The sequence below is a fragment of the Sorex fumeus genome, unplaced genomic scaffold (assembly GCF_029834395.1).
Source record: "Sorex fumeus unplaced genomic scaffold, SorFum_2.1 ptg000098l, whole genome shotgun sequence".
NCBI classification, from domain to species: domain Eukaryota; kingdom Metazoa; phylum Chordata; class Mammalia; order Eulipotyphla; family Soricidae; genus Sorex; species Sorex fumeus.
The window spans coordinates 65,513,994-65,533,712 of NW_026606155.1; the positions used below are offsets into that span (position 1 = coordinate 65,513,994).

Sequence of the window (19,719 nt, forward strand, 5' to 3'; positions counted from 1 at the left end):
TCTGTTTTAGCTCTTTTGAAAGTGTACATTTCTTTAGTATGAAAGGGGTTCTAGTTTGCTTCCAAGAAAAAGGCAAGTGGGGAAATAGAGAAAGGAGAAAAAGAAAAAGATTCCAAATGTAATATTATTTAAAGAATAATTTAAATATATTTTATTTTTATTTAATTTAGACATATTTTTATAAAATTTTTCAGTGAACCAAAGTCACATTAGATTATGTGATCTATAAATGATTTATATTTTTCATATCGAGTGTAATATGTAACCAGATAAACTTTCATATATGATTCTGAATACTGTAGTCACAGAACACTAAGACAATAATTTGCCATATATTTACCTGAAACTGAACAACAAAGAGTTCAGTTGAAAATTAAGGTGCTTATTATAATGCCTCCAGATTTTTAAAGTTCCTGTACATATAAAGAGCCTGTTACTCGTCAGAATAGTTAAGATTTTAAAACAGGATGACAATTCATTTCACAATATAGGCTGTGAAGTTTTTTGTCTGTTTCACTTTCCTTTTTTCATTGCTGAAGTAAAGTTTAAGCAGGAATATGAATCTGTCTCTAAAGACATTTCTTTCCTAAACTCTTTTGAATGTTCAAAGTCCCTCAACAAGCAACAATATCCCACTTATGAGAGTAGTACAGTCTGTCAAACACACCAAGAGGAAAAGCAGCACCGTGATGAAAGAAGGATGGATGGTTCACTACACTAGCAAGGACACACTGGTAAGATCCTCAGCAGGAAACTTTTTCTCTTTGTCTTCTTAGTCTTAATTGGAGTTGCTAATGGAAATTTGGTAGTGCTGAATCACAAAGAAATAAACCTTGGTGCAAGCATGACCTTGGTTCAAATAGAGCATGTCAGTAATCTTAGGTATCAGATGTAGATGTCAAGCAATCTAGTTAATAAAAACATATATAACAAAACAAAATCAGCTTTCTTATCAGAGATGATCTTCAAAAAACTGGAATATCCACCTGAAAAATGTATATATAGCAGACATGAAAATGATAATATGTGCTTTCCAAGTGATCTTTGAGATATTTTTCTTTAAAAACCTGAATTTTAAGGAGAGAAAAAATGGTAATTATATATAATTACATATATGTTATATATATTATATATATGTATCCTAAATCTTTTTTTACTTAGAAACAACCTACTCTGGAAAAATGTAATATGATATTAAGATAAAGCTATTCATTTTAGTTTTAATATAGTCTAAAATTTACTATTGAAGATATGCCTATTTGAATAATATTCTTCATTTGTGTAAGAAAGAAGAAATATTGATCCAAATTTTACAGTTAAACTAATTGACAGTTGATAATAAGCCTCATTCTCACTCGTTTCTGTCTTCATTCCCTATCAGTAGAGTTGCCATTATTTCTTTAGATGAACAGGTGTTTATACCCTAATTGTGCAGACTCCAGTCTCTGTCTTCTCTGTTGAAGGGAGGTTTACATTACTTACTGAGGACTTAATTGAATGCCCCTAATCCTTTGAGATTAGATATTGATATTTGAAGCATATTTAATGTATTTGACTTGTCTAAGATTGGTTGCAGAAGAGACCAGAAATACTGTTAGGCCTTTTACTAAAAAAATGAAAACAGACATACTCATAAGCACTGGTTTACCCTCTCCCCACCCCCAAACCATGAAGCATGTACCTAGAATGAGCAAAAACCTGATTGTCAAAGTATAAACATTTATCTCTGTAGTGAGCTCCAGAGAAGTCGAGTTAATTGAATTCTCTTTCAAGTACTATATCCCTCTTCAAGTACTACATCCCTGTTGGGCAGTGCTTTCATTATATAAATATTGAGCATTTTATAATTTTTAAAAGATCATGAATCTCACTTTTATTTTAGCGGAAACGACACTATTGGAGATTGGATAGCAAATGTATTACCCTCTTTCAAAATGACACAGGAAGCAGGTACTACAAGGTAAGATTAGTTTTTTGTTTGTTTATTGAAGTCTCATGAGAACTCTACTTCTGAGAATGTAGAGTATAATAAATGCAAAATAGTTCCAGTACTGATATGCTTGCTCCAAAGGATATTATTTCTTCTGGGGTATACAAGCTTCTGGGGTGGAGGAGTCATAATTATCATCTGTGAATTTCAAATTTCTCTTGGGAGTGCTCTGTCTACAGAAGGTGATGGAACAATGGAGCATAGTTTAATTCAGTATTTTAGAAAAGGAGTGTGATTTCAATAGAAAATTCAGAGTCACTGAAGATTAGCTAACAGTAAATGCCTGCAATCGACTACATCTAGCATCCTTTTTCTATTTAATATCTGTGGTATTGAGCACATTGCTGAGGTTTAAAAAGCATTGTATAATTGCCCCATGTGTTGCCAATATTCCTAAGGAATGCATTTCCTTCTAAAGAAAAATTTGGCAGCAATTTTTCTCTCTACATGAAATAATATGGATGTGACAAAATACATCATCTAGTAAAATATTATTTTAAAAAGATTCATATGAAGTAATATATTTTGCTCCTTCAAAATTATTACAGGATTAGTCAAAGGTAGTTTTATATGCAACTCTAAGAGAAGAAAGGAAACTCTATTAATTTTCAATTGATATTTTGGTTTAAAAGTTATTATTTCTTACTCTGTACCTCCCACAAGAAAATGTGATGATGATTTTTTAATATCAAAATTGTCTTAAAAATAACTTTGTGTAAAACCAAGCTCTGTGGTTTTACTCAATAAAATTTTCACTTGGCTATGATATTATATTAATATGATTGGAATATTTATTGTCAGTGCCTTAAAAATAGTTGAAACTTTAAAACAGTTATGCATACTCAAATGCATTTCAAAACTCTTTATTTCACCACACGAGGATAAAAATTATTATTTATACTTTAACTCTTAGATTTTGATAAAGTACACAGTAATTATTTTTATTCATATTAATTCTTGCTTCACAAACATAATTTTAAAAGTAACCTCAGTTTTTCTGGAAAATGAATCATGAGACATTTTCTCTGGCAAAGGTATTATTGAATTTTTCTTAGTATTATTTTGTTTTTATCAAGATTCTATTGTAAAAATTATGAATATTCATAGCATCAATTTTCACAGGCCTGTAGCATTAATTTTACTTTATCCTATATCAACTTTTGATAAACTACATCTTGCACATTCTGTCTTCAACAGGAAATTCCTTTATCAGAAATTTTATCTCTAGAACCAGCAAAACCTTCAGCTTTAATACATAATGGGGCCAATCCTCATTGTTTTGAGATCACTACAGCAAATGTAGTGTATTATGTTGGAGAAAATGTAGTCACTCCTTCCAGCCCGCCACCAAATAGCAGTGTCCTTACTAGTGGGATTGGTGCAGATGTGGCCAGGATGTGGGAAATGGCAATCCAGCATGCCCTCATGCCCGTCATACCCAAGGGCTCAGCAGGTTCAGGAACCAACTCCCACAGTGAGTATGCTTATTGTCTTTGTGTACATTTATAAGGAAAGATTATCCAGTATAATTTGTTAGAGATCACAGAGTCCCCAAGTAAACATAGCTACACATACTATATAGTTAATTCATGACATTATTGTTTTTTAATATTTTTAATTTAAAAGTTATTTTTCAATTAAAAATTAAGTTTTGTTAAAATTTGGGGAGAAATTAAGATAGGCCCTGTATGCTAAAACTATTAAAACTATTGAAACCTAGAACTACTGATAATAAAAGAAGGTATGTAATAAGCATCAACTTGACCTAAATATGTCATATAGTATTTACTTGTTCAAATATGGATGAACATATCAACTTAAAACTGTGTAACATCTGTTCAATTTTGCTAATTTCTGATAAATTTGTAAGAAAAATTGTACCAAAGTGTAACTAGAATCAAATATGCAAATGAATTTTAAGTATATTTTCAAGGATATCTGTAAAAATGAGATTTTAAATTTCAGAATGGCTGTTTATAAAACTAAATAGGTGAGCCATGCCCTCATCTTATATTATAAATTATTTATTACAACTTTTTTTGCTTTATAGGATCAATGTGCATGTTGATATCTACCAATTTTGGTACTAATAACTTTAAATGCAGTTAGTCCTTTTTTCTTTTTTTTTTTGTGAAACACCATGAGGTACAGTTATAGACTTACAAATTTGTTCTTGGGTTTCAGTTATACAATGATCAAGTACCCATCCCTCCACCAGCGCCAATCCTCCACCATGGGTCCCAGCATCCCTCCCACCCCCCATCCCCCCCATCCCACCCTGTCTCCGTGGCAGGGCATTCCCCCTTATTCTCTCTCTCTTCTTTTGGGTCCTGTGTTTTGCAAGAGAGGCATTGAGTGGCAATCATGTATAGTCTACTTTCAGCATGCTTCTCCCACCCTGGAAGGATCCTCACAACATCCTTTATTTTGTGCTCTCTTCTCTGTCTGAGCTTCCTTTTCCCCTAGCACGTGTGGCTGGCCTCCAAGTCATGGAGCAATATTCCTGGTACTAATCTCAGCCACTCCTGGGTGTTAGTCTCCCATTTTGTTGCTTTATGTTACCCAGATGAATGCAATCTTTCTGTGTCTATCCCACTCTTTCTGACTCATTTTGCTTAACATGATACTTTCCATGTAGTACCACTTGTATGTAAATTTCATGACTTCATCTTTTCTAACAGCTAAATAGTACTCCATTGTGTAAATTTATCAAAGTGTCTTTAACCAGTCATCTGTTCTCGGGCACTCAGGTTTTTTCCAGATTCTGGCTATTGTAAAGAGTGCTGCAATGAACAAACAATTGCAGATGTCACTTCGACTATACTTTTTTGCCTCTCTGGGATATATTCCCAGGAGTGGTATTGCTGGATCAAATGGACTTTTGTGCTTGGGTTTCAATTATACAATGATGAAGTACCCATCCCTCCACCAGTGCCATTTTCCACCACCACGGGTCCCAGTATCCCTCCCATCCCCCCTCACCCCCCCTTCCCACCCTGCCACTGTGGCAGGGCATTCCCTTTTGTTCTCTCTCTCCTTTTGGGTTCTGCGGTCTGCAAGAGAGGAATTGAGTGGCAATCATGTTTGATCTATAGTCTACTTTCAGCATGCTTCTCCCATCCTGGGAGGATCCTCCCAACACCCTTTATTTGGTACTCCCTTCTCTATCTGAGCTTCCTTTTCCCCCAGCATGTGTGGCTGGCCTCCAAGTCATGGAGCAAAATTCCTGGTACTAATCTCGGCCACTCTTGGGTGTTAGTCTCCTATTTTGTTACTTTATGCTCCCCAGATACCTGAAATATCAGAAAGAAATGGATGATATACTTTAAAGATAAGGAAATCAGGACATAGAAATATTGTTTTCTCAATCTATAATAGAACTATGAATTGAGACACTAGTATTTGAACCCAAATATTTGATTCCAGGCATCAAACAGACAAAATAAAATTTCAGAGTCAAGTACAAAGTAAAATTTTTTATTTTAAAAGGAATAGGTGTAGTAGTCACTTTTCTTTTGAGATGATTTAGATAAAACATCCCTGCAGTTCATTAGAAAGAGGAGGTTTTTACATGTTTTTGTATTATTTTTCTTTTTCCCTTATGTGTATGTTTGTGTTTAATTTGTATTTCCAGGAGATATTTCTGTGAGTATTTCAGTATCAAATTGCCAGATTCAAGAAAATGTGGTATGTATCTATTACTATAAAACTTAGTAATGTGATCATTATTGAAAATTAGGAACATCATAAAATATTTTTATATATCTAACATTTTAATTTTCTAGAGAAAATAGAATTTTATTGCATATGTTTTCTCCCACAAATTTTTAGAAATATTATATAGATTATTTAAGTGATTTGCTACAATCCATTCAGCAGTGTATAGCTGAATACTGAATAACTATACTTTTTTGATAAACACATATAAAGAAATGTCTGAGTTTTCACATATTGATCCATTTGGGAATTAGAATGTTTATGTTTGATGTTATACAACAAATTAAATTCCTTCATTTGGACAAATAGCTTAAATGTGTCATTGTTCTAAATAAATCATTGCTACCGGCAATTGCTCTCATAAGCAAGTAGCTGCAAATGCTCTTATAGTCATGTTCTCATCTCAAGGAAACCAGAAAGTTGCACAAATAAGATGTCATGAGTCACATTCCAGTATCCTGGTTACCTATGCACAAAATTCTATCTTTTCAGCTGTTTTTTGAACATTCAAGATCAGATACATTATGATTAGAGATCAGGCATATTATAAAATAAATTATACTGTCATATGTATGACTTATTTGTTTTGTCCACAGTGGCAAGTGAACCAAAAAGAAATAAAGCTTTTCTCACCTTCTCCGGTAGCTTTTATATTTCTATTTAGTTGCTGTGTGTATATATATATATATATATATATATATATACATATATATAATATGTATCTGCAATACATTTTCATTCAGGTCATTTAATATATATTACATATATATATATGTGTGTGTATGTACACAGCAGATAGGGCGTTTGCCTTGCACACAGCTGACTCGGATTTGATTCCTCCACCTCTCTCAAAGAGCCCGGCAAGCTACCGAGAGTATCCCACCTGCATGGCAGAGCCTGGCAAGCTTGCTGTTGCATATTTGATATGCCAAATATAGTAATAACAAGTGTCACAATGGAGACCTTACTGGTGCCTGCTCGAGCAAATGGACGAAAGAGAGGACAGTGCTACAGTGCTATATATATATGTATATAATGTTATATGTTATACAATTTATTATATATTTATAAATTGAGGTATATAAATTTAATTGAGGGTATAGATAATTATATCATAAATTGAGGATATATATAGTTTATGATGTATATAATACAGGCAATATATATGTAATTAAAACATTTAGAAACTTACTCAGTGATCTGAGTTTATTTTTATAAAACATAAACTCCTAATCTCTATCAGTGGCATAACTTTGTTTGTACCTTTTGCTAAAATTACAGGTAAACTAAAAGTAAACTAAAACCAAAGGTGAGCTAAAGGAAACTAGGAAGATTCCATAGTAAAGGCTAAATGAATGCTTGTATATTAATTACATGATAGATTTTTATAAATTGTAGGTTCCTATTGAACTTAGGCAATTTTGAAAATATATATAGATTATCCCATAATCCTCTTGGGAAGATCTAAATACCTGAAGGATCATTGTGTCGTATATGTTTCTATTAGGATAACTTGACTTGTAACATTGAAAGAGAACTAATTCATTTTCTTGTCTTCATACCACCTTGAAATCACCCTGTGGGTATTTTGAAAGGATCATAGAGTAGAGAAAGATTACAGGTGTTTTCTAGAGGAAAGGACAAAGCAAAAGGAAAGATTTGGATAGAAGATTGAGGGTAGAGTTTTTTATAAGAGGACAAATATTACACAAGTAATATAAACAGAAAATTCACTAGGATCCCATAGGAATACATGAAGTGAAAAAATATTGCAGTGTGCTTTCAAAAGTGTGATCATCAAATCATACTATAATGGGTTAAAATATATTATTTTATTTAGTACATATTTTATAGATAAAGAATTAGATATTTAGAATGCGTTACCTCCAAAAATGGTAGCAGTGGAAGAGTTACATCTCCTCAGTCGAGAATTTCACGTGCCATTGATTGCAGAGTCTAGCTTACAGTCATATATTGATTTGGTGTGTCAGTTTAAATAATCTACTGGGAATAATTGATAAAGAAACAACCTCAGTATTCAAGCTATAAAGAGTGAAGTGGTTAAAATTAAAATTCACACACATATGAATGAGAACCATGGTTATTTAATTCACAAGTTCTAAATAGCCTTCTTAATTTAGAATAAATGCCATAGTATAATTTTAATTTTTTTGTCTCTGTTGAAATCTGGCTGAACATTAAAAATTATGTTTCATAAGATTACAGTAGTTTTCAAAAGATTGCAATATCATATTAGTTGAAAATGCCCTTGAAATGTTATAGTAATTATGCAGTTTCCAATTGGAATTTACAACTTAATTATTTATGTTTAAAGAATTTAGCAGTATTTATTATGTATTTATTAAATGTGCATGTAATTTATTAAGACTAATGTTTTGTTCCATCCCATGTTTGTTTTTATTGGCCTTGCACTTGTAGGATATCAGCACCGTTTATCAGATTTTTCCTGATGAAGTACTAGGTTCAGGGCAGTTTGGAATTGTTTATGGAGGTAGGATCCATTGACTAAGTATTTTTCACTTAAAATATTAGTGATTTTTACTAAAAATATTAATGTATCTGAGTAAAATATAAAATTTAGAACATGTGTATATGTGTTTGTGTTATATCTGTTTTACCTTTTCAGAAATTTCTCTTGAAATAGCCACTATTTGGGAAATTATGATGCTTCTTTCTAAATAAGTTACTTAGCATAACTATTGAAAATTTATCTGCATATTACTGATTAAATATTGGTTGATTTAGACAAATCAACTGGATTTGTTGAGCGATAGCACTCAACTGGAACGATAGCACAGCGGTAGGGCGTTCGCCTTACAAGCGGCCAACATGGCTGACCCGAGTTCGATTCCTCCGCCCCTCTCTCAGAGAGCCCGGCAAGCTACCGAGAGTATTCAATATGCCAAACACAGTAACAACAAAGTCTCCAATGGAGACGTTACTGGGCCCGCTCGAGCAAATCGACGATCAACGGGAGGGCCTTTACCTTTACCTTTTACCCTTACCAATGCTAGAAGTTATTTTTGAATTTAGGTAATATTTTTTTTTATTAATGAATTTATTATGCTAGCTTCTATTTTAGATTTTAGCAAGTTCAACATTGTTTTTAAATCTTTAAGAAATGTTTTCATCATCCTTATCAAGTGACATAATAGTTTTCAATCACTTACTATAATTAGTGATGAACTATTTCAGGTAAGGGTACTCTGGAAAGTCAAATTATCTTCGGTATTATTTAAGGTGACATTATATCCTGCTTTCCATTTTAAAATTCATCAAATTATACTCTATTTTACAGACTAATTTTATTCTAATAGAATAAATGCTCAAAATAAATTTAACGGCAAGCCTGTGAGTGAATCAGCAACCACCATACTTTCTCAGATAATACAGTTTATTTAGAGAGATGAAGTAGTGTAGAGTACTGCATTACCATGTAATCATTGTATGGAAAACACAGTTGCATGAAAAACATGGTAAATATAGTTAATGACATATAGCATGGAAGTTAACCAAGGGTGACAAATGAGGTCAGAACTGCAGATCTAGACATTTTGTTTCTTTCAACATTGGAGGAGCTGGTATAAGAGGAGGCAGCCATAGGGAAGATCAAAAAGACAAGACGAAGCACACATGAGATGCAGTGGATGAGAACATAACCTTGGAGACATTAGGTCCAACAGTGACTGAGAAATATAGAAATAAGAAACTAGCTTGAAGAGAGAGTTTGATGAGACTGCACTGCATTGAGTTCAGGGAGTGATATTTAGGAAGTTGGGAATATGAAAAAAAAAAGACAATGTTACAGCTAAGGGAAACAGTCTACAAGAGTTCACAAGAAATAAGAGTGGGCCGTGGGGAAAGGAATATGAGATTTACAGCCGATTTTGAAATAATTAAATTTTAAGTTAGGGTATATGTGACAAATGTTTTATCAGTAGCTCCATTTTCATTATTTAAAATCTTGGTTTTCCATTGTCAAATTCAGTTAAATACATACTGCAGAATTGTAGTTTAAACAGTAATAGTAATCTCTCGATTCCCTAAAAGGTTTGTTGAATAAAATGGATTGTAATATATGTAAAGGTGATGATAATAATGATGTATGTATAATTTTCTGGACTCTGTATGTATATCTTATTTCATCTAACTCTCTTACGCCCTGAAATATTTGGGATCTAAACTCAGAATTTCAGTCATGATCACAAAGATAGTGACAGTCAACTTTTATATTCTTTTCCATTATATTATTTAATAGTTTTATCAGGGTTATTAGCTTACCCTTTCTTAAGGAGAATACTTTTATCTGGTGGCATGAATATTTTCTCTTATTAGATAGCCAACGTTTAAAACATATATTTTCAAAAGAAAATATCAGACCATTGATATGTTTTTTTAATGCTCCAATTCTTTTATGTGCTAAACTGTCACTAATTTAATAGTATTTTATTTACAGAAGTGGTGCTGTGAAATTGATATAAGTCAGTGCTCCTCAGAAATATAATTTTAGTCAATGAAATATTTTTATAATCTCTGTAATTATCCTTATGAACACTGGTGCATCATGCTAATATTTCCCTTTCTTATTTTAAAGGGAAACATCGTAAAACAGGAAGAGATGTGGCTATTAAAATCATAGACAAACTAAGATTTCCAACAAAACAAGAGAGCCAGCTTCGCAACGAGGTTGCAATTCTACAGGTACGTCTTTGTTTTTCACATGGAGCTACAAAATGCCCACTCAGTTTCCTCAACATAAGGAAAATTTATTCATATATCTATGACATAGATATTTAGGAACATGTTAAAATAACTATAAAAGAAGAACCAAGCATCAAACTCTCCCCTGAGATTCACTCCTGACTCTCTAGACTGCACTGGTTCTTTTTATGGACATAATTCTAGGTTTGCACATATTATTAATACTTATTAAATGGGTCGCGTTTCAGCCTTGGCTCCTATTGGACATGCTGAGATCATTTTGTTTCACATTATAAATGATGTTGCCTTCAAAAACATTCCTCCTTTATGCTGTGATAATTATGTGAATTGAGAGAGTAATTGTCAGCCTATCAGATAATAAGCGATGTATGGACAAGAATAAAGTCATCTTGATATTATTAGTGTTCTCCTGTCTCAGTATAATTTTTTCATTAAGTATTTAGCATGTTTCTTAATTGTACTCATTAATAACATTCCTATTTGAAGCCAGATTTTGTTAATAAAAATGTTATGTGGCATATGTAATTGTTGTAACCATCAAATCATTTTTCTAGAGATTAAAATGAAATAGAGAAGTTATTTGCTACTTGTGAACAACCTGTCTAGTCTAAGCAACACAGACCATTGATAAATGTCCATTTTTCCACAAGCATTATAATTCTCTATTTTCTATGCACACTGCTCATAATTTTTTTCTGAAGTTCTCAGCATATATGTTTTGTTGCAAATGTACTGTTACTAAATGTCAGATATGAATTATCATCTCTTTAATAAATCCATGTAGTTCTATTTTTATTTATTGTGGGATGTGTGGACCACACCAGCAGTGCTCAGGGTTACTCCTGGCTCTGTGCTCAAGGATTACTCCTGGTGGGGCTCACGGAACTATATGCAATGCTAGAGATCAAACTGAGGTCAACCGTGTGCAAAGCAAATTCTTTAACATACTCCCCCATTCCCCGTGCAGCTCCAGCTCCTAAAATTATGTTTCAAAGAGTATTATTATTCAGATACTAAAAATAAAAGGGGTGCAGAGATTCTTAGCCTTTTTATCAAGTTTACAAACTCACTTTGAGTGTTTAATATGTACCAGACATTAGGTTTATACTGACTGGAAATATAATTGATAAAATATTTTATAAGGAACTAAAAGTCTTTTTAAATAAGACAAATGGATTCACTAGTAACTGATAACTGTTAGCTTCTTATGAAGAGGACTATGCAAAGGTGTAATCTACTATTGGAGTCAGTGCACCTTGTTGGGGGGAGGGGTTGTTTTGTTTTTATTTTTTCAATTCTCCATTGGAAACAGTTTATACAAACTTTTTCTGTCTATACTTACCAAAATTTCCTCTGGTTGATTGTGTACCATTTACCCAAATATTGACAAAATCTGTTTTAGCCTTGGAATGGTTGTCACTTTAAAAAGCAATTGGAGGCCAGAGCATTAGTACAGTGAGTTGGGCACTTGCCTTGAATTGTATGCAGCCAACTCTAGTTCAATCCTGGGAATCCTGTATTGTCCCCCTGAGCACCACCACATGAGGCCCAAAAAGAAAAAACGTTTTGAAGAAGCCCTGCCAGGTCTTTCCTTCTCAATTGTTGGAAGGCTGAAATGCTTAAATTTACTGAATTCTGGGCAGCTTATGTCTAGGTGAAGCTTGGTCCCAAGACAATAGTCAGGCCAGTGTGCAGTTCCTGTCTGCTCCTGAGAGCTCAGCTACGAGCTGGGATCCTAAAAATTTTTGTGGCTAGTTAATCTCTTCCGAAATTTATTTATGCGTCTCTGGAGCAAGTCTACAACAGTTCATTTTTGGACCAAGAAAACGGTCAGTTTCGGGCTGAGAGAACAGTGCATTGAAGGTATGGAAACTTGTTTTGGAAGAAATTTAGTTTAATATAGGTGTAGATAAAGGTTGAAATGTGTGAGAAACTAGAAAAATGGGTTATAAAAGGAAAAGAACTGGTGGTAGAAAGCTTTCCTTCCTTAAGAATTTATGTCTCATGATTCTGGTAGTATTAGTTTGTGAATTTGAAGCAAGACGAGATGGTTAAATTTATCTTTGGAAGCCAGAGAGAGAGAGAGAGTACAGGTTTAAAATGCTTGCTTTGCCAGTTCTAATATGGTCATTTGAGTACCTCCAGGAGGGATTTCTGAATACAAAACCAGATAACACACAAAACAAACGGAAAAACAAAATAGAATCACCCTCGGGAAGACCAGTGGTAGCTCAAATGCATTAACGATAAAGGTGACATTGTGTGTGTGTGTGTGTGTGTGTGTGTGTGTGTGTGTGTAGCATACTCTCGTTCCCACCTTATTCCTTCCCTTAGGGTGCCAGACAGAGGTCCAATGCAATCATTAATGCTGCCTAGAGATGAGAAACCAGGAGGCTGAGGCCTTTGTCTGAGGCATGAGCATGTATATTTTGTTCTTTCTGCATTTACCAATTGAGTATCTCAAGACAAAGGTCATACAGAGATAAGGAGCATCGGCAGATAGAGGTGTAGCCTCTTCTTATTGGTTTGGATGATTTTAGTAGATCTTAGGGATCCCTCACTTCTAAATTTTTAGGATCTTCTTGTTAAAAATCAGGGTTCTTTGAGGATCAATTACTGGGAGTCTTTCATTAAGATGCCTGATCTAACTCATCACATTCTTTGAGTTCCTGAAATGTTTGTTGTTTTATATTAAGATTCTTGCTTTTATAAACCCTATTATTCTCAGGGCTCTAAATTTATAACACTCCCATTAAATTGTAATTTTTATAATTTTTATTGTGTTCAGAGTCTTTTTGGTTATAAATTCTTTGGACTCTCTGCTGAGATTCCTGTTTAATGACAAGTATGCCAAGTTCTTTGTTGGGTAAATTTTCTTTAAATTTAATTACCCAAAGATTTTGGAATTTAAGAGAGATATTTATTTGGGCCTTAGCTTTCACAAGTCTTTGTATAATCATTTTCTTTCTACAGGATTACCTTTTAGCATTTAATGGGGAATTTTTGTTGTTCTGTTTGGCTTTTGTGGTTTGGGGCCATAGCGGGTGATGCTTTGGGATAACTCCTGGCTCTGTGCTTAGAGATTACTCGTGGCAGCACTTGGGGGACCATATGGGATGCTGGAGTTTGAACTTCCATGGCTGCAGGGAAGGCAGACACCCTACCCATTTTAATATTGCTCTAGCTCTTAATAGGGAATTTCATACTATTTCCCTTTAATAAAATGTTCAATGATTGAAATTTCGTGGTCCATTAAATAAATTTTAAGAGACCATGATATGAAAGTGGGTGTGATAATCTCCTCTTTTCTCAAACTTGGGAAACTGGCAGGAATGAGAGTCAACAATTGTGATAATACTCCAGTTCCCCAAAACGTACTTCCTTCCTCTATCTGCAATACTGGGCAGTGGGATGTTCTTCCTTATGCATTTCAAACAAATTCTGGACCCGTTACTTCTAAGCTTTTCTTTTTTCTTTCTTCCTTCCTTCCTTTCTCTCTTCCTTTTTTCCTTCATTCCTTCCTTCTTTCTTTCCTTCCTTCCTTTCTTTTTTCCTTCTTTCTTTCTTTTTGATATTGTTATTAAGTTTTTAACCTTATTATGTATCAGATAAATTGATTGTTTGAGATGAAACTAGAAAGATGTCTCCTTGTGAAGATTGTAATGATTTTAAATAACCAGTTGAAAGGAAATGATTCAAAATTGCTTTTTCCTCACTTCTCATATGTTTGATAAATAATTGTATTGGTGGAAAAGAAAGAAAAATGATCACTTATCATGGCTAAACATATGGAATAAAGTCTCAATTTGGAATTTTTAGTAGAGCAAAATTATTAAAATTTTTAAAATATAAGTATGTATGAAATAATTCTACCCAAATTTAAAAGACATATAATAGAATATATATACACATTCTGATGAAATATTTATTTAAATATATTTATAGAATTTTTTATTTTAGTGACTGATTTCCATTAATTACATAAGAATTCTCCAGGCATCTTGAGACAGGAAAATTTTTGTCTTGATCTACTAATGGTATTTCCTCCCAGATTTCAACACAACATTATATTCACCCCATGGATATGTCATCAATCTGTTATGTGTGAATGGACACTATTCTTTCCTGTATTTGAGCAAATGTTTCATTTCCTGAAAATTAAATTCCTTCAGTTCAACAAACAGATGGCCAGATAGTCCTGTAGTGACTTACTCTGCCACAAAACTTATTGCTCAAATTCCTTAGGTAGACTTAGAGAAGATAGAAAATATTCTTCCTTAACAGGAGCGACAGCACAGCAGATAGGGTGTTTGCCTTTTGGCCGACTTGGCCAACCTGAGTTCAATTCCTCCACCCCTCTCAGAGATCCCGGCAAGCTACCAAGGGTATTTCACCTGCATGGCAGAGCCTGGCAAGCTATTCGTGATGTATTCGATATGTCAAACACAGTAACAAGTCTCACAATGTTACTGGGCCCTCTCAAGCAAATCGAACAACAGCAGGAGGACAGTTACAGTGACAACAGTAGTACACTACACTTAATATTGCAGTTTCTAAACCTTCTAAATATTAACTCAATTACTTTGGACATTAGAAAGAAAAAAGATGTGGTTTTTCAAATTATAAATCAAAAAAGAAAATTATGGTTCTGTGGAGATAGCTCAGGTGGTACAACAAATGTGGAATCCCTGAGTTTTATTTCTAGCCCTGAATAGCCTCCTGAGCACCGTCAAGAATAGCCATGATGTGCGGATATGGTGAGAAAGGGACCCTCCTTCACTGCTGGTGGGAATGTTGACTGGTTCAGCCCTTTTGGAAAACAGTATGGACAATTCTCAAAAAATTAGAAATTGAGCTCCCATTTGACTCAGCAATACCACTCCTGGGAATATATCCCATAGAGGCAAAAAACTACAGTCAAAATGACATCTGCACTTCTATGTTCATTGCTACATTGTTCACAGTAGCCAATATCTGGAAAAGACCCAAGTGCCCGAGAACAGATAACTGGTTAAAGAAACTTTGGTACATCTACACAATGGAGTACTATGTAGATGTTAGAAAAGATGAAGTCATGAAATTTACATACAAGTGGTACTACTTGGAAAGTATCATGCTAAGTGAAATGAGTCTGAAAGAGAGGGACAGACATAGAAATATTGCATTCATCTGGGGAATATAAAGTAACAAAATAGGAGACTAGCCGAGATAAGTACCAGGAGTTTCACTCCATGGCTTGGAGGTCAGCTGCACATGCTAGGGGAAAAGGCAGCTCAGATAGACAAGGGAGCACCAAATAAAGGGGGTTGGGAGGATCCTCCCAGGATGGGAGATGCATGCTGAATAGTAGTCTATAGACCGAACATGATTGCCATTCAATGCCTCTTTTGCAAACCACAGCACCCAAAAAAAGAGAGAGAACAAAAGGGAATGCCCTGCCACAGGGGTGGGGGGGATGGCAGGGAGAGAGATACTGGGATCATTGGTGGTGGAGAAGGGACACTGATGGAGGGATGGGTACTCAATCATTGAATACCTGAAACCCAAGCACAAAAATTTGTTAGTCTACAACTGTACCTCATGGTGTTTCACTAATTGAAATTAAAAAAAAAAAAAAAAGAATAGCCATGATGACCACTTGATCTGACATAGGTAGTGAGCCTGGAGCACTGCATGTCTTGAGATATGCACCAAGCATTCAAGACCTACAATTCTGGGTTGAGAATCACTAAGAGTAGCCTCTATTTAAAAATGAAAATTGTGTACAAGTCTCTCAAATTACAATGAAGTTTCCTTTAGAGTTGCTTTTTATGCATAATAACATAATAGCTTGATTTTTGTTGTTTTCAGTTTCCCAAGATTATCTTCTCTGGGTTAAAGAAATATTTATCATTAGATGTAGAGAAATTTTATACATAATGCATGATTCTTTGTATGTTTTCTTTTGTTACATTAATTAGAAAAACAAACTTGGTCATTTGGTTCAATACAAAGAAATAGAGCTTGAATAAGTGTCTATGATGCCTTCTCTACCCCCATTCAGTAGACCTATCATATCAACTAAGTGCATTAGATGTGAAAATGTAAAGCTGCTGTATTGTTGGAAAGGTTTTTCAGCTCCACTAAATGAATATTTTAGCAGAATTATGCAGCATAAAGAGCAAGGGTCAAATTCAATGAATGCTTGAGTTTAAACTTTTAAAATATTTTTCTACCAGTTTTGTATATATAACTTTCAGCTAAAAGGTTTCTTTAAACAAATTTTAAATCTCTATATTTAATTAAATGTAATCATTAGTGAAAAGAAAAATTCCCTGATCATCTTTATAAAGATGTGATTATAACACATTTGTAGAGTCATTTAGAGTTTACAATGAACATTGCATAAAGCAATTGACAGTGAAAAGTATAATCAACTCATTCCATATTTTTTTCCCAAAACAGTCTAAGAATCCACCAATTAGATAATGTATATTAAAGTCCTGTCTTCTGTATAGAGTTTATTCAAGTCATAGATTAGGTAAAAAGAAAAAGAAATATATTGAAAGAATTATACTGTCTATAAAAACTTTGATGCTAAGAGAATATATGGGGGCATTAGAGGCTGGACACGGCATATATTTGAATATTTAGGTAGGAAAGCTTCTTGTTCTCTTCTGGCTCTCTCTTTCAGCCGACTGCAGAGCTTAAAGGAAGGTCAGCAGAAGCAGTGGACTTAGCAGCTACAGAACAACCTGTTTCTTTCCTATTCTCTCTTGCCTCCCTTAACTCACTGTTTCTTCACTGTTATTACAGGGCCTGAGGGTTGCAGATTTGTCTGTGGTACTCCCACATATTTGGTGATAATGTTTTTAAGATCACACACTGTGTTGCAGGGAACACGGCAGGAGTGCTGTGGGGTTGGACACATTAGTGTAGGATAATATCAGGGCTCCATCTCACTCATGAGCTGCCTATAGAGAAGGTAGTGTGCCTACTGAGCCTCCTTCCCAGGCCTGGGACCACCTCAACTTTTATCTTCTCTCTTTTTTTCTGTCTACACATAGGAGATCCTCTTGCCTTGCCGCCCACTTCTGTTAACCTTTTCCTTTATTATTTCTCAGAGCTCCAACCCAGACAATGAGACCTTGGCTACTTAAGGAAGTCAGATTCTCCTAGAACAGTGCTTAACTGATAGTAAATAGGAAAAAATACAGCTAACAGTCAAAGAGAAAGGTACACTTAGTAAATCTCATGGTGGACTTGTCCTGAAAAAAAAAAATCCTGCACAGGAAGGACTCATGCCTTCCTTAAAAGAATAAAAGAGTACAGGTGAAACGTCTGTGTGCCTAACTCTGGAGAGATTGTACAGGAGGAAAGGCTCTTGTCTTACAGCCAACCAAGTTCAAATCCTGCCACAGTATATGGTCCCCTAAACTCAGACAAATGTGATCCCTGAACAGAGCCAGAAGTAAACTCTGAGGCCCTCCAGGTGTGCCTCCCTCCCCATTCCCCACCTCACAAGGAAAAAGAAAACAAAGGAAGAGAAATGGCACCCAGAACAAACAAACAAAACGAAATACCTGGATGCCTAGAGGACAGTAGTCTGTCTATCTGCTGGGCCTTTTGTGTCAGGGAAATTCATGAAGGAAAAAAGGGAATAATGAAGACTAGGTGGAGGTTCAGTTTGAGGTTGATTATAACACATTTGTAGAGTCATTTAGAGTTTACAATGAACATTGCATTTGAGGTGTGCTATGGTGCTCATATCAAACAAATTGATGTTGCCATTAATTAGTCTTTCACCTATATATTCTAACATATAGGTCAAATCCAACTCATCTGGTATTATTTGCAGGAAGTCAGGACAGGTAGAGCACAAGCAGTGTGCATGTTCTTGAGTCCACTAACTCTACCTATTTCAAGTCAGATCAAGACAGCTTAAACCTAGAAGATGTGGGGACCTCAGGAGTAGGGGCATTGGACCCATTAACTCTGACAGTTTCAGAAGTAATGACACCAGCCCTGTCAGTGTGAGAGGCTGTCGGGGCATTGGACCCGTTAACTCTGACAGTTCCAGAAGCAGTGACACCAGCCCTGTCGGTGTGAGAGGATGTTGGGTTAAGTTTATCCCTGAGTTTTTGGGTTTTGTTTTTGATAGGCCTTTTTTATGTTTAGCATGACCTTTTCAGTTTCTCATTGAAATATTAGTAAACTTGGTAATTGTTTGCCAGTGTTAGAATGTTTTATTATTTTGGGAATTAGAAATAAAAGATAATACAGATCAGATCATCAAAGGCTTTTGTTGATGACTTCAACCAAAAACCAGACATAAACATCATTACAAGGGTGACAAAGTGTCGTGCCCTGGATAGTGCAGGTTCCCAGATATACATATCAATATATATGTTCTGTAGATTCATATATATCCAAGATACACACACATACAAACACACACACACACACACACACAAAGAGATATGACTGCCTTTTCATGGCAGTCAACAATCCAAATAAGAGCTTCCATAAAAAAAATACAACTCCAGTAGCAGAAAAATTTCAAAAGTTTTGACTAATGTAATTCATCAGTGTAGTAAGATACACTGTATGTGAAAATTTTATCTTTTCTGCATTAAACTCTACCAATTGTGTAGAGATGGCTTGGCATACTTATTTAAGATATTATGCTTAATATTGGAGATCATCCTAAGAAATTACAGATTTCTCAATATGGTATTCTAATTAAAACCCAATTAGCAATTCACTGTGCAGGAACCTAAAATTTTAGCATAAAAAATTTAATTTCACTATGCATAGAAAGTAAAGTTGTATTTTTTTGGATTCTAAAGAACACATTAGAATTTCAAAAATATAAGGCAGCACATGTGGAATTTGGAGGTGTTAAAATTGGGGGTTTTTCCATAGCTTTAAGCTTGAATCATTTTGTGTAATCAGTGAGCTTGCCAAACAGTATCAAAAAACTCATTTTCTTCAAGTGCTTTATTTATCTTTAATAGAACCTCCATCACCGTGGTGTTGTGAATTTGGAGTGTATGTTTGAGACGCCTGAAAGAGTGTTTGTTGTTATGGAAAAACTCCATGGAGACATGCTGGAGATGATCTTGTCAAGTGAAAAGGGCAGGTTGCCAGAGCACATAACGAAGTTTTTAATTACTCAGGTAAGAAATCAATTAGAAACAGAAAAATATATAATAGTGAATCGCAAGCATTACTCCTGTTGAACTACAGCTTTTTAGTTGTAAAAAGCTTATAGTTGTATAGCACACCTA

The 19,719-nt window shown here is 34.5% G+C and overlaps 1 protein-coding gene across 2 annotated transcripts in view; it reads left to right on the plus strand.

Annotated features, from left to right (window-relative positions):
- PRKD1 (protein kinase D1) overlaps nt 1-19,719 on the plus strand; it is a 324,330-nt gene that overhangs the window by 274,114 nt on the left and 30,497 nt on the right. For both annotated transcript variants that reach the window (XM_056134138.1, XM_056134139.1), the window contains 7 exons: nt 611-734; nt 1,883-1,960; nt 3,188-3,464; nt 5,625-5,677; nt 8,147-8,219; nt 10,323-10,429; nt 19,447-19,608. In XM_056134138.1, coding sequence (XP_055990113.1) covers nt 611-734; nt 1,883-1,960; nt 3,188-3,464; nt 5,625-5,677; nt 8,147-8,219; nt 10,323-10,429; nt 19,447-19,608 — 874 coding nt within the window. The remainder of the gene's footprint in view (nt 1-610; nt 735-1,882; nt 1,961-3,187; nt 3,465-5,624; nt 5,678-8,146; nt 8,220-10,322; nt 10,430-19,446; nt 19,609-19,719) is intronic.